The following is a 14,421-nucleotide window of genomic DNA, read 5'->3' on the forward strand; positions in this document are numbered from 1 at the left end:
ATGAGCCAAATCGGTGGTATGCAATACATTTCTATGTGTACACATAATTAAACTTCTAGATTTGTGACCGTGGACTCTTATGTTGCACGGGTGCTGTGACTTTTCTGCCAAAAATCATTCGAATAAATAATATAAATCAGCTTCCATTTTTGGGGGGTAAATTTCCTTTAGTTAATATTTTAAAACAAATGTTTTATAACTAATAATATGCATTGCTAAGAAATTTATTTAGACAGTTTGAAAGGCAATTTTCTTTATTAGATTTTTTTTTTTTTGGAAACCCCCAGTTTCAAATAGTTTTATCTTAGCGAAATATATATATATATATAAATTCAGCTTTCATGTATAGTATTAATATCAATGTGGAAATAATTAGCCTTCAGTTGTGGTCCAGGATCACTTTTGAATACATTTTGATTCAAATGAATTGCAGGATGTTAAAACAATCATTTAATTTGGATGGAAAGAAAAGATTACACACACAATAGAACCTGTATATATATTCAACATCAATCTGTAGCTATAAATATTAATTTTATATTTATAAATGTTTTATTTTATTATATTAGACAGTCCTCAACATGAAGTGTCATCAAAGTTCTCCTAAAACTGTTAAATAACACCCATTCTTCTCTTTTAGTTTTCCATGTTTATACACACACACACTTATCTTCTATATATTTTGTTTAAGCTGTTTTTAACTCATTTTAATTCAGTATTCATATATTCTATTTTAATATTTGTTGTTTTTATTTCTTAGATTTGATTCTTTTAATCTTGTTTCTGTAAAGCACTTTGAATTACTGTGTTTGAAATGTGCTGTGGGAAATAAACTTGCCTTAAATACAGTGAAGTACACCAACAACAACAAATCCCAGAATGCACTGCTCCAGTCGGGCTCTGACAGCAAGCAGCAGCTCCGGTGGTTCCAGCGCTCGTTAAAGCATGAGGATCCTCTCGGGTTTCGAACTTCGTTCTCCCGGTATCCGCTATGGTTCCGCTCGCTAACAGAGTTCCGTTCGGCGCAATGGAGCGACTCTGAACCTGAACGCGTCGGCCCGGTGAGTCTCTTTGTTCGGCTGGATCGCGGCCTGTTCACCGCTGAAACTCGCCTGCTTCAGTTCCTGACCACACGCGTTTATTAGCCGCTTTACCGACTCTTTTTCTGTTATTATGGAGAGACTGTATATTAGCCAGCATGCTAATATCATGCTATGCTAACGTTAGCATAATAACAGAAACTCCGACACTTAAATAAAAAAACTGAATCCGAATTGAATTCGGTTTGTGATGTTTATCTGAAGTGATCCAGTTTACTTCTAATTAAATATTAGACAACATCACTCAGGTTCAGCTCATTGTAAAGATGAAATGTTGGTATTTTTGGATCGTGATTGTTTGAGAGCTCACAATATGTCCGTTTATTTGCTTCTGAATCCGTTAAAACGCTCCAGTGTGAACGCGGACAGCAGGTATTTCATGGTGATTAAGCACAAACGGGAATTATTTAGTGTCCAAACATTAACCTAAAGTGATGTAAGTGTCTGGGTTACTGTTATTCTGGGTCAATAATGCTATAGTATGTAGAGACAGTATGCTAGTTGTTTATTAATGTGATGTATTTCTACAGTAAGTAATTATACTGACAATTACTTGTATAATTTTTAATATTTACTAATATTTTGCTTTACTAGACAGTATGAACATCTTAATTGTGTCGCATGTATGTATATATCATAATAATAATAATTAGATTATTAAAATTTATTTGGAGAAATAAAGTAGTAAAGTGGAATGAAACAGAAGTTGTTTTTTTCATATTGCGATGCAGTTCCTAGAGAAACGATATTAAATGAGAGAACAGTGGGTGTGGCTTGTTTTTTCTGCTGCGAGCTGATTGGATGAAGTAGGCATGTCATTCAGAAGGATGGGGGAAAGGGTATGTGGAGTTAATACAGCCTAACAGACTCCTCCTCCTCCCCATTCCTGTTTGTTGACATAACGAACTGACAGCTGGAGAGGTGTGACTAAGTATGTTAGCCCCGCCCAATACCTCAGACAGACCTAATCTGAGAATTTGACTGGAAACAGGCAGGAAGTGCTTTCTCAGATTTCAATTAAAGTCACAATGGCAAACTATTTTATTTTTCTCAATGACATGCACAGATTAATTCAGCACAAAACTAGCGACGTGAGCTAACAAAATCACTATGGCTAGTTTTGATATTATGCGCACTTTAAGTGCTTTCAGATCTCCATTTGGATAGTATTGGGTCAAAGGCGAAAGAAGGACAAGTATAGAATAATAAAAGTGTCAGTGGTGAAGTGTTGTTTTAGCTGTGCATTATAAGTGAAAGTAACGCCCGTGTTTCTGCTCTCAGCTGATATGGAGGAGGCTCCCAGCAGCTCGGACGCTCTCCAGCCTCAGGATCTGTCCTCCGCCTGCAGTCTGCCTGACATTGAGTGTTTATTAAAAGCCAATCCCATCGACGCTCTGCGTGTGGTCCCGACGCCAGCCTGGATCCTCGGTCCCGGGACCAGCAATGGGATTCTGCTTTCAGAGAGCGACTCCGAGCCGACGATTCCCGCAGGTCAGATCCAGCCGGACGAAGCGTTCTCCAACACCACTGTCACGCTGTCCTACGTCAGCCGCTCGCACCTCTTTTCAGAGCATTCCCCAGTGTACGGCGTTCCTTCGGCGTTTCTCCGAGCGTACGATGCAGGGAAGCTGGCAGCGGATGCTGGGGATGTGGACTGTGTCCAGCAGGTCTCCGTACCACTCGGATTAACAACCTGCGAACAGTTGGGATTCCTGACGCCAGAGCAGGTCGTGGAAAACATGGCAGCGCTGTGCTACCTTCAGCAGCCAGATGTGGAAAACCTTGCATTGGAAACGCTCAAGTCTTTACAAGCGAATCCAGGCGAGTGCAGATTTCCCATCAGCGTGGACGAACTCCAGAACGGAGCTGCGAATGGGCTCTGGAGTGTGAATCCATTCCAAGGAGGATTTCCAGAGGAAAACGGCGGCGATGTTGAAGGATTGCATCCGAACGTTAATCCAGAGCTTGTGCTTTTGATCTCCAGATCTGAGGAGCCGCTCATCCTACCCAATGAAGCCACGAGCTTCGCTTTATCGTTAAACCCAGAGTTTGTAAGTCCGTTAGATTCTGCGTTACCTTCCGAAGAGCAAACGCAAGATGATAGTGCACAAAATGCAACTCCCCCTAGTGGACTAATGAATGATGCAATGCAAAAAGAAGCGATCGAAGTCATGAACTCATCATCATGTGTCAAACTAACCAAGCAAACCGAGAACGACGCATCAGATGCGTTCAAAACAAGTGATGACTTGGTCATTAAAACTAAGAAGATTCCAGAGAGGAAGACGCTGCCGCCGAGAGCTGGACGAGGCATGAGGCTCGAAGCCATCGTTCAAAACATGCAACTCTTCAGATGCAAATCAACTCGTGTGGTAAAACCTCGAGGAACAAACAAACCATCGAGGGTAAAAACACACAACAGTGTGTTGGCTGAAAAGACAGAAGTGCAGCATGTACACACCGAGCCAACAGAAGTCAGACGCTCGAGCAGACGCAAAGCCACGATATCTACCTCAACTCCTGTAAAGACGTTTTTAAAATGCACAAAGAATGAGTCGACGAACAGAAACTGTAGTTCGTTAACAAGCAACCAAGGGAATCAAGCAGTGCACAAACATAACGTTTCAATAAAGAAATCCGTCAAACGCAAAAATAAGAAATGCAAAAGCACACCCTTCTTCTCTGCGCAGGAACCTGAAATAAATCTCAAATGTCTCAAGCTGAAGAAGAAGGAGGTGCGGGATGATTCGTTTGCGCCGTATGTTCGCGTGCAGTTTTCGAATTGTACGATTGTCAACTATCCCAATGAGAAACGAGGGAAGAGTAAGACGTCTGCAGGTTTTTTGTCCGGGATAACGCCCGCGACTCCTGGATTTCAACATGGACGGGTTAGCATGGACGGCGAACATCAGGATTTGTTGGTTTGTTGTCTCTGCGGGAGCTCATCTAATGCGATGGATCTCGGAGATCTGCATGGGCCGTATTATGCGGAAGGCTTCAAACCAGCCTCCAAAGTTGCTTCTAATCATCAAGAGGACGAGAATAGTGACTCAGACTCGTCTTTTAGAGGAAAAACCGCTGCTGAGGGAAACTGGACAGACTCTCTGGATTGGAGATGGAGCGGAGTTGGCGAGCCAGCCAGGAGAGTCAGGACAGACTCCCCTATTGATTGGTACAGTCCGCCGGTGGTTCCTCTGCACGAAACAGAGCACTGGTTTCATGAGGACTGCGCCATTTGGTCTGCAGGGGTGTTTCTGGTTCGGGGAAAACTGTATGGGCTGGAAAATGCTGTCAAGTTGGCAAAAGTGTCGGTAAGATGTTTTTTTAAAACCCTGATGATTAAGGACAAGGGTGTCCAAACTCGGTCCTGGAGGGCCGGTGTCCTGCATGTTTTATTTCCAATCCCAATTAAACACACCTGACCTGCTAATCAAGCTCCTTCTAGGTATACTAGAAACTTCTAAGGAGGTGTGTTGAAAGAAGTTGGAGCTGAACTATGAAGGACACCGGCCCTCCAGGACCAAGTTTGGACACCCCTGATTAAAGATGTGGTGAATCACTCAAGGGCGTCACGGTGGCTCAGTGGTTAGCACTGTGGCCGCAAAGCAAGAAGATCGCTGGTTCGAACCTCAGCTGGATCAGTAGGTGTTTCTGTGTGGAGTTTGCATGTTCTCCCTGTGTTGGCGTGGGTTTCCTCCGGGTGCTCCGGTTTCCCCCACAGTCCAAACACATGCGCTATAGGGGAACTGATCAACTAAATTGACCATAGTGTATGAGTGTGTATGGGTGTTTCCCAGTGCTGGGTTGCAGCTGGAAGAGCATCTGCTGTGTGAAACATATGCTGGAACAGTTGGTGGTTCATTCCGCTGTGGTGACCCCTGATTAATAAAGGGACTAAACCGAAAAGAAAATTAATTAATGAATGAACAACCACTGGTCCTGAAGGGCCGGTGTCCTGGAGAGTTTAGCTCCGACCCTAATCAAACACACCTGAACCAGCTGATCAAGCCCTTGCCAGGTATACTAGAAACTTCCAGGGAAGTGTTTTGAAGCAAGTTGGAGCTAAACTCAGCTGGACACCGGCCCTCCAGGACCGAGTTTGGCCACCCCTGAACCACATAGACATTTCTCAGTACACACATACACACACACACACACACACACACACACACATAAAAATGAGACTGAAATCAAGGCCAGTGCACTTCATTGGTTTTAGTGATGTACCGATTCCTTCATGATTTAATTTGATGTGATTTCCGATTTAGATTTTATGAGAATATTCTGTTGATAATATGAGTTATCCAACACACCTTTGCATTTACACAGGTAAAATAGATCAATCAAATGTAGCGATGTATGGACAGGCAGCGGTTAACATGAAGCACAGGGCTGTAATGATGCTTGAACGTGTCTTGTGCAGGTTTGTTCCACTTGTCAGAGAACAGGAGCGACGCTGGGCTGTGTTTATAAAGGCTGTCTGAACAAATACCACTACACCTGTGCAGTACAGTCAGGTGAGACGCGCACTATCCCACACACACACACACACACACACACACACACACACACACACACACACACACACATACAGTTGAAGTCCGAACTATTAGCCCAAACTAACCCTAACCCAGTATATTTCCCCCCCAAATTCTGCTTAATGCTAAGATATTTTTCAACATTTCTACACGTAATAGCTTTAATAACTCGTCTCTAATAACTGATTTCTTTTCTCTTCATCATGATGACAGCACATAACATTAGACTAGATATTTGACTAATATTCAGCTTATAATGGCATGTAAAGGCTTCACTAGGGTAATTAGGGTAAAGTTAGGGTAATTAGGCAAGTCATTGTATAACAGTGGTTTGTTCTGGAGACAATCCAACACTAATATTGCTGAAGGGGAGAATAATATTGAGCTTAACATGACTTTAACACTATTAAACACTGCTTTATTCTAGCCCAAATAAAACTAATCAGACTTTCTCCAGAAGAACAGATATTAGAGGAAACACTGAGAACAACTGCTGAATCTGACACACATACACACACACACACACAAATCAGGCATGATGTGTTTGCCCAATCAGACGAGCTCAAACTTGAACACACACACACAGACAGCAAATGAAAGCAGAGCTGTGCCTGTGCATGACAGTAATAATGTAAACTGTAGAACATCCTGCTGAAAACACAAGTTCAGTGTGCGGAGACTGAAGAGCAGCTTCTGTCACTGATGGAGCAACAAACATCTCTTCTCTTTCATATCTTTTATTTATTCCTTTAAAGATTTCACATCATGTGAGGCTCTCAGGGTCAAACTGTGATGCTTTAACAGAGTCAGCAAATGAAATAGTGAGGTTTGAATTGAAGTTGTTTGAGTTTTATATATTTATATTTATTTATTAATTGTATTTGTTTTATTAAAAAAATCAAATACTCAAATTTTAGGGTTGAAAGTTGTAAATAATGGAAAATATATGATTAAATCCGCTTGTTAAGTCATGATGTATGCAATACTGTTTCCAATTAAAGCTGCTACTCATTTGAAATGAGAAAGTTTTCATTTATGACAACCATTCAGTCACACATTAAAGTGAATTTATTTGAAACCATGGTGTACACCAATATTAGGAATCACTTTCTGTCCATCTGATATTAGTCATAGATATAAATATATGGCAATCATGATTTTCAAAAGTATTACAGCGCTTTGTAAATGTTTATTATTATTTGTTGAGTCTCCCCATACAGTGTGATAGAGACCCTCACACTTAAACAGATGCATTTTGAAGTGAAAATGCAAATTTAGAAGTTGATGAATAATTTTTGATGGAAATTGCAGTTCCAGCTTTATAGTTTTGCATTGATACATTATTTAATATATATTTTCTGTGCCTAGTACTCAGTATGATTATAATTGTCAAGTTTGAATAGATTACCATTATTGAAAAAAATAATTACCATTATTATTTTTTATTTTTTTATTTTATTTATTTATTTTTTGTTGTTTGTTTGCTCGTTTGTTTGTTGTTTGCTTTTAGTTTTTATTATAAATATATATATCCTTTTATTTTGTATAATTTGTAAATGCAACAAGGTTATTGTTGTAAAATGTTTGTAAAATGTTGCATTTCAATGTGTACAAACTGAAAACGAAAAATAAAAATATTATGGAAAAAAAAAGAAACTGCAAATTGAAAAAAAACATTAACAATATTTGTGTTTCTAGTTGTTTTGTGTGTGTGTGTGTGTGTGTGTGTGTGTGTGTGTGTGTGTTATTTGCTGATGGTTGTTTTGTTTTTGTTTATAGGCTGTGTATTAAATGAGGATAATTACTCAATGAAATGCAGAAAGCACAAGGTGGGTGTTTGAGAAATGCCTGTGCATTAATGACATTAAATGTACTGCTTTATTTAACTATATAAAATATAAATATATATATATATATATATATATATATATATATATATATATATATATATATATATATATATATATTTGCATCTTTTATAATCATGTGAAATCTTGTTTTTGTGATGTATTAGAACTCCTCATATCATCAGATCAACAGGTGACAGCAGACGGAGAGCAGCACGGCAGGTCAGACATCTTCAACATCTCAAAGAAAGAAATATAATCACTAATCATAAACAAATAAACACTGCATTTACTGGAGAACAGGTTTGCACTCGCTCAGTTCCATTTTTAAATGTCAAAACACATGCAGACCTTTCAGAAATGCATGCATGTCTCTATAATAAAAGAGAAAGCCACAATATATCTTCAATTTGCTTTATTCTCGACTTCTATTATCGTTATATTCGATAACTAAATATGTTTCTAGATTTAATTGTTTTGTGCTGACAGTATCATATTTTACAGGATTTTCATATATATATAATGTGACGCACATATTTTCATTCATTCATTTTCTTGTCGGCTTAGTCGCTTTATTAATCTGGGGTCGCCACAGCGGAATGAACCGCCAACTTATCCAGCAAGTTTTTACGCAGCGGATGCCCTTCCAGCCGCAACCCATCACTGGGAAACATCCACACACACTCGTACACTACGGACAATTTAGCCTACCCAATTCACCTGTACCACATGTGTTTGGACTGTGGGGGAAACCGGAGCACCCGGAGGAAACCCACGCGAACGCAGGGAGAACATGCAAACTCCACACAGAAACACCAACTGAGCCGAGGATCGAACCAGCGACCTTCTTGCTGTGAGGCGAACATGCTACCCACTGCGACGCCTACACACATATTTATATTAATATTAATTAATTATATTAATTTAGATGTGTTTATAGTGACTTACAAATGTGGGTAATAGAAGAAGAACTCTATATGCACAGTATACAGACGCAGTGAGGTCTTCGTTAGTTTAATGTTGTGTAATGAGTCTTTGTTTAGTTTTTTTAACACCGCAACTGTGACATTCACTCAGGTGTGGCTCATTTTCTGAGAAATACTGAATGCTGTACACGTTATGATGTACAGTATTTGTTGTTTCATTGACACAAACACTTTGCCTTGAGAATCAAATCCAATGAATGTAGTTAAGCAGATAACACGCTTAATTTTGGATGCTGTTAAGCCTAATAATATTTTATATGGTTCGATTCACTCTGCATTTGAAAAGCCTTAGGGCTTAGATTGACCGTCTGTAGAAATATACACACATGTTTCAGAAGAAGTGCTCTAATTTCCATTTATTACAAGTCTAATTTCCTCCAAATTCATTGTTTTTGAAGAGTTCTGTCTTGTTTGATTACTCTCTCTCCATATCTGAACTGATTCTGGAGCTTTTCTGTGTTTCAGATGCTGAGAGCGTGTTCAGACTTCAGTGATTCAGTCTGGAGCTTCACATTCGGAAAGCCTTAAAGACCTCACTGCTGCAGGAGATTCACACTGTATCCGAAATCGCCCACTATACCCTCGTTCACTGTTCCCTACACTGTCAAAAGCATCTCTTCATCAGCAGTTTCAGTGTTTGTTTGTGTTGCTGAACTGCATTATGGGATGTTGATCTCTGCTCTGTCCACTTCTGATACTGAATATTCTGCTCTTCAGTTTAACCAAGTGACTTTTATTGACATTTTAGTGATTTGAAATAATATAAGAAGAAATATCTAGAGGAGTGTGTAGAGTAGCGGAACATGTGCTGCAGTTTATTACAAGGTGTTTATAGTGTAAAACACAACACCAATCCAGACAGAACAGCACTCTGCACTGTTAAAAATGGTCATAAAATCACTTTTCAAGGGTAAAAGTTGTTGTGAAGAAAGATTAGGATCCCATACTGCAATTCAAAAAATGAATCCGAAAATACAGAAATGAGGATGATCAGATGAGGGTTATATTTTAATCCTCCCACTCAGATCATGTTATTGAACACTCAGTCTATTAGTAATGAAACAAAGATGTCAGATTTCTGTCATGATATACATCGTCACTTTAATTAAATCACTTATTTTTAACTACACACCAATAGGATTGTGCTTTAGACGCCACCTAGTGGTCAGATGTGGAAACTCAGTCAGCTCTCGCAGTGCATTATGCTACATTGGCTCGTTCTGAAGATGTACCCTTATATACATTTCTGCAGATCACGAGTTATGTAGCCAGAAGTACATATGGCTGCTTTTTGCCTTTAAAACGAACATTACGCACCACTTACCTTCACATGGACAGCTTTTCCGTTGTTACCAGTTTCTCCAGTGGTGCAGAGCTGACAGCCAGGACGAGGTTTGAGTCTGCTGAAGATCCGTTCCAGAAAGGAAAAAAGTCCAAAAACAAAATAAACAAGTAACAAGGGAGGTCAGTCGGGGCTTTAGGTAACACTATCGGTTGGGTTTAAGGAAGGAGGGCGGAGTCAGTCGACAGTAGAGTCTAGTGCAATGGTTCTCAAACTTTTTTTCCCCAAGTACCACCTCAGAAAAAATTGTCTCTCCAAGTACCACCAAAATGAGCAGTATTGAAATACAGTAGCGTAGTAGGCCCAGTAAAGCAGCTACAACTCTGCAAAGTTAAAAAACGTGGCAGATTACCTCAGAAATATATGCTACATGTCATATATGGTATATTATATACATCATTTTTGATACATTTTGAAATGTGTATAGCATGTACATGACATATTTCATTCCTCCGCGTACCACTAGTAGGAAGCCTGCGTACCACTAGTGGTACACGTACCACAGTTTGAGAACCACTGGTCTAGTGGATTTGTGTGAGAACAGCAGGCGTGAATGCCACTCGCAAGAGAAATTTGAGATCTGAAAAAGCGTGCAAAAACGTAGCTCCTGGGATGTATTATGCGCTCTCCTGAAATGTATACAGGGGGACATGTTCAGAATAAGCCTAGGGTGAAATTATGGGTGTTTTTTCTAGCTGCCAAGTGCACTAGGGTTGTACAATCATTATTGCAGTGCATTGTGGGAATGATTGAGTGCTCTTTAGATCATCCACTATCATTACAAACACCACTAGAAATGGCTGCTCCCTCAAATAGTGCACTATTAAGGGTGTAAGGGGTGATTTCAGATATCTGTTCATCTGAAAACTGGAGATGTGGGAACATTTGAGATCTAAAAAAAAAGCGTACACAGCGGCCTTTGGTGAATTTGCAAAAACAAACACTGCAAAAAAAGTATCTCCTGGATAGTATTTGGCGCTCTCCAGAAATGTGTATAGGGGTACATATTCAGAATGAGCCTGGGTTGGCATTATGGGTGTTGTCAAGTGCACTAGGGTTGTACAATCATTATTGCAGTGCATTGTGGGATTGATTAAGTGCTCTTCAGATCATCCACTATCATTTCAAACACCACTAGAAATGGCTGCTTCCTCAAATAGTGCACTATTAAGGGTGTAAGGTGCGATTTCAGATATCTGTGCATCTGAAAACTGGAGATGTGGGAACATTTGAGATCTAAAAAAAGCGTACACAGCGGCCTCTTGTGAATTTGCAGAAACAAACACTGCAAAAAACGTATCTCCTGGAACGTATTTGGCGCTCTCCAGAAATGTTTACAGGGGTACATATTCAGAGTCAGTCTGAGTTGGCAATATAGGTGTTTGCTAGCTGTCGAGTGCACATGGGTTGTACACTTATTTTTGCAGTGCATTGTGGGATTGATTGAGTGCACTTCAGATCATCCACTCATTTCGAACACCACTAGAAATGACTGTTCCCTCAAATAGTGCACTATTAAGGGTATAAGGGGTGATTACAGATATGTGTCCATCTGAAAACTGGAGATGAAGTAAACAAATGCTCGATATCTGACAGGCGTGCTGCTCTGGGTTAATTTGACTATTGTATAATGTGTGTTTTTGTCTGTTTGTGTGTCATATTTGTGTGTTTAGGGCACAAGTGTGTTCACGTTTTAATTCCTAACTCTTTATATGTCTTCATTTATGAAGAATTGACATTTCGTTCAACAAATTTAGATCACTTTGCAATAAGATTTGATTAGTTAATGTATTTAGTAATAATTGGTCCTCCAGGTTGGGGGTTTAACGTTTGGCTGATGACCCACCTCGTGATCATTAGATGTTATTAAACACCAGTATGGTGCGGCTTAATATCAACTTTAATACAAAAAAGCAGCCCTGGGAGTAAGTATTGACTAATAATGAACAATAGCAGTACAGCATTTATTAATGAGTGCTCATTCGTTAACATGAACTATTAATGAAGGACTTTATTAGCATTATCTAATGTAAAAAATAAGAATAAATATTGAATTGTTCATGTTAATAAATACATTACCTAATATAAAACTTTATTTTAAAGTGAGACCCGAATTAAATATTGTGCTTGCCTGAATATAAATCCCTTCATAATCATAAATAATATTTATTTAGTTTTTATTTTTTGCAAAAATACACTTATGAAAGGTAAGCATGACAGGACATGGGTGGCACGGTGGCCTCACAGCAAGAAGTCACTAGTTCAAGTCCCAGCTGGGTCAGTTGGTGTTTCTGTGTGGAGTTTGCATGTTTGGTTTCCCCCACAGTCCAAACACATGCGCTATAGGGGAACTGATCAACTACACTGGCTGTAGTGAAGGAGTGTGTATGAGTGTTTCCCAGTACTGGGTTGCAGCTGAAAGGGCATCCTCTGTGTAAAACATGCTGGATGAGTGGCGGTTCATTCCACTGTGGCGATCCCTGATTAATAAAGGGACTAAGCCATTTTAGGACATTTAAAAAATGCTGGGTTGTTTTAACCCAGTGTTGAGTTAAATATGGACTCTTAAAAAGTGTCAGTTCAGCTCAGATTTATAAATGACTCCAACAGTTGGGTTTGTTGACCCAAAATTAGATTAAAACAACCCAGAAATGAACACTTGGACTTAGATAAACCCAATCATTGTGCTATTATAATTCAATTGAATGCATTTTGTCCATAATTGACCCAAAGCTGGATTACATCAACCTGGTGTTGGGTCAAAATGAGCAAACCCAATCATTGGAGGGTTTTTTTTTTTTTTTCAAATGAATTATAATGTCACTTAATTATTTTGAAAAAATACCCAATAAATGGGTTTGTCCATATTTGACCCAACACCAGGTTGATTTAATCCAGCTTTGAAGAAATCGATTGAAAAAATGACCCATTTTGTCCATAATTGACCCAAAACTAGATTAAAACAGCCTGGCGATGGGTCAGAAATAGACAAACCCAATCACAGCATGAAGATCACAGGTTCAAATCTCGGCTGGCTCAGTTGGTGTTTCTGTGTGGAGTTTGCATGTTCTCCCCGTGTTGGTGTGGGTTTCCTCCGGGTGCTCCGGTTTCCCCAACAGTCCAAACACATGCGCTATAGGGGAACTGATCAACTAAACTGGCCACAGTTAATGAGTGTCTGATCCAGCCGGGACTCGAACCAGTGACCTTCTTGCTGTGAGGCCACAGTGCTAACCACTGAGCCATGATGCCGCCCTATTTTCTGTTTAAAATATATATATATTTCTATTTTATTTAAATGACAAAAATAAGCATAAATCATATTCATTCCAGCTCAGCGTCTCTTGTAATTGCGCACATTGATGAACACTGATGGATGCATTTGTCAATTCCATTAATTGTGAAAGCTGAGTGATAAACATGTAGTGAAGTGTTGAATATGATCATTGAGTCACACATGTCTGACATCACAGCAGGCTGATTTCTCGTCACTTCTATGCACTTAAAGATGATCTCCTCCACTGAATGATATCTGTAGACGTGGTTCAGTCTTAATGGAGACGATAAGCTTGTGTTAGGAATGGCATATCATGCTGACGCCATCAGAAGTGACCTGGACTTTAAACTCAATAGTTCTGATGTGCAGATATTAATCCATAATGCTTTAGTTTAGAGTTTATTTAACTGCCTTGCTCAGACAAATCACTGTTGGCGAATTCCTGCTGTACATGTGCAGAAAAGCAGCGTCAGCGTGTACACATTATTTATATCTTGTATTTTTGTCCAAAGTTATTGATTATTTTGCAATCTGTGCCAAGGATTGAGTGTGATTTGGGCAGCTTTGGTTTGATTTGTGTTGCTCATCTCTGTGTTTGGGTTTCCAGATCTGTGGGAATGTCAGCCGTGGCTTTGCTTTTCTCTAACTTGACTGAAGTTGTGGCTTTGTTTTTTTACTTTACACCAGATGTACCAAAGTTTGCGTTGTTATTTTCTGTCTCTCTTCAGATCTGACTCTCAGGGTTGAGCTGGTTTTGTGTTCTTCGCACTCTTACACCCCGAAATGTATCCTGACCTGACTGAACGCAGCGTAATAAACAGGCGTCTTTTATTTTGCCTAAAGTGCTGTCAGCCTCATTTGTGTTTGCTTTGTGTAGGCGACACGGTGGCTCAGTGGTTAGCACTGTGGCCTTACAGTAAGAAGGTTGCTGGTTTGAGTCCCGGCTGGGTCAGTTGGTGTTTCTGTGTGGAGTTTGCATGTTCTCCCGTGTTGGCGTGGGTTTCCTCCGGGTGCTCCGGTTTCCCCCACAGTCCAAACACATGCGCTATAGGGGAACTGATCAACTACACTGTCCATAGTGTATGAGTGTGTGAAGTGGCACTGTGCGTTCCTACCATTAATATTGCTTTTTAATTTATTTATTTATTTATTACATAATTTAAATGGATTATTAAACAGTAAACACTATGATATATTGACAAAGCAAGCAAGAAAGAATGAGAATAAATAAAGGTGTGTGTTTGAGTGTTTTAAAGCGTGTAGCTATGTACTTGCATGGTGCGAGATGCGTAAAGATATCTATTGGCTTTAGTTCTGCTGGCGGTTTTTCT

At 39.6% G+C, this 14,421-nt stretch overlaps 2 protein-coding genes across 3 annotated transcripts in view; both read left to right on the plus strand.

Annotated features, from left to right (window-relative positions):
* mprip (myosin phosphatase Rho interacting protein) overlaps positions 1-14,421 on the plus strand; it is a 288,081-nt gene that overhangs the window by 66,239 nt on the left and 207,421 nt on the right. The window lies entirely within an intron of this gene.
* On the plus strand, positions 882-13,936 carry si:dkey-94l16.4. 2 transcript variants are annotated; one of them, XR_012387764.1, is made up of 7 exons: positions 882-1,061; positions 2,382-4,411; positions 5,524-5,617; positions 7,418-7,467; positions 7,653-7,707; positions 8,937-12,040; positions 13,035-13,936. XR_012387764.1 is itself a non-coding variant. In XM_009306365.5 (6 exons), the coding sequence occupies exons 2-5, from the start codon at positions 2,387-2,389 to the stop codon at positions 7,680-7,682; spliced, it is 2,199 nt and encodes a 732-aa protein (XP_009304640.1). In that variant the 5' UTR covers positions 882-1,061; positions 2,382-2,386; the 3' UTR covers positions 7,683-7,707; positions 8,937-13,936. The 2 variants fall into 2 exon arrangements, 1 of the variants encoding a protein (XP_009304640.1); XM_009306365.5 differs by having other exon boundaries at positions 8,937-13,936.

This window comes from Danio rerio, chromosome 12 (genome assembly GCF_049306965.1).
Source record: "Danio rerio strain Tuebingen ecotype United States chromosome 12, GRCz12tu, whole genome shotgun sequence".
Taxonomy (NCBI): Eukaryota; Metazoa; Chordata; class Actinopteri; order Cypriniformes; family Danionidae; genus Danio; species Danio rerio.

Excerpts from the sequence above, each read along its gene's own strand:
- si:dkey-94l16.4 (XM_009306365.5), top strand. The coding sequence starts at position 2,387 with ATGGAGGAGGCTCCCAGCAGCTCGGACGCTCTCCAGCCTCAGGATCTG. Across the intron at positions 4,412-5,523 it reads TCAAGTTGGCAAAAGTGTCG|GTTTGTTCCACTTGTCAGAG; the intron begins GTAAGATGTTTT and ends TGTCTTGTGCAG. Across the intron at positions 5,618-7,417 it reads CACCTGTGCAGTACAGTCAG|GCTGTGTATTAAATGAGGAT; the intron begins GTGAGACGCGCA and ends TTTTGTTTATAG.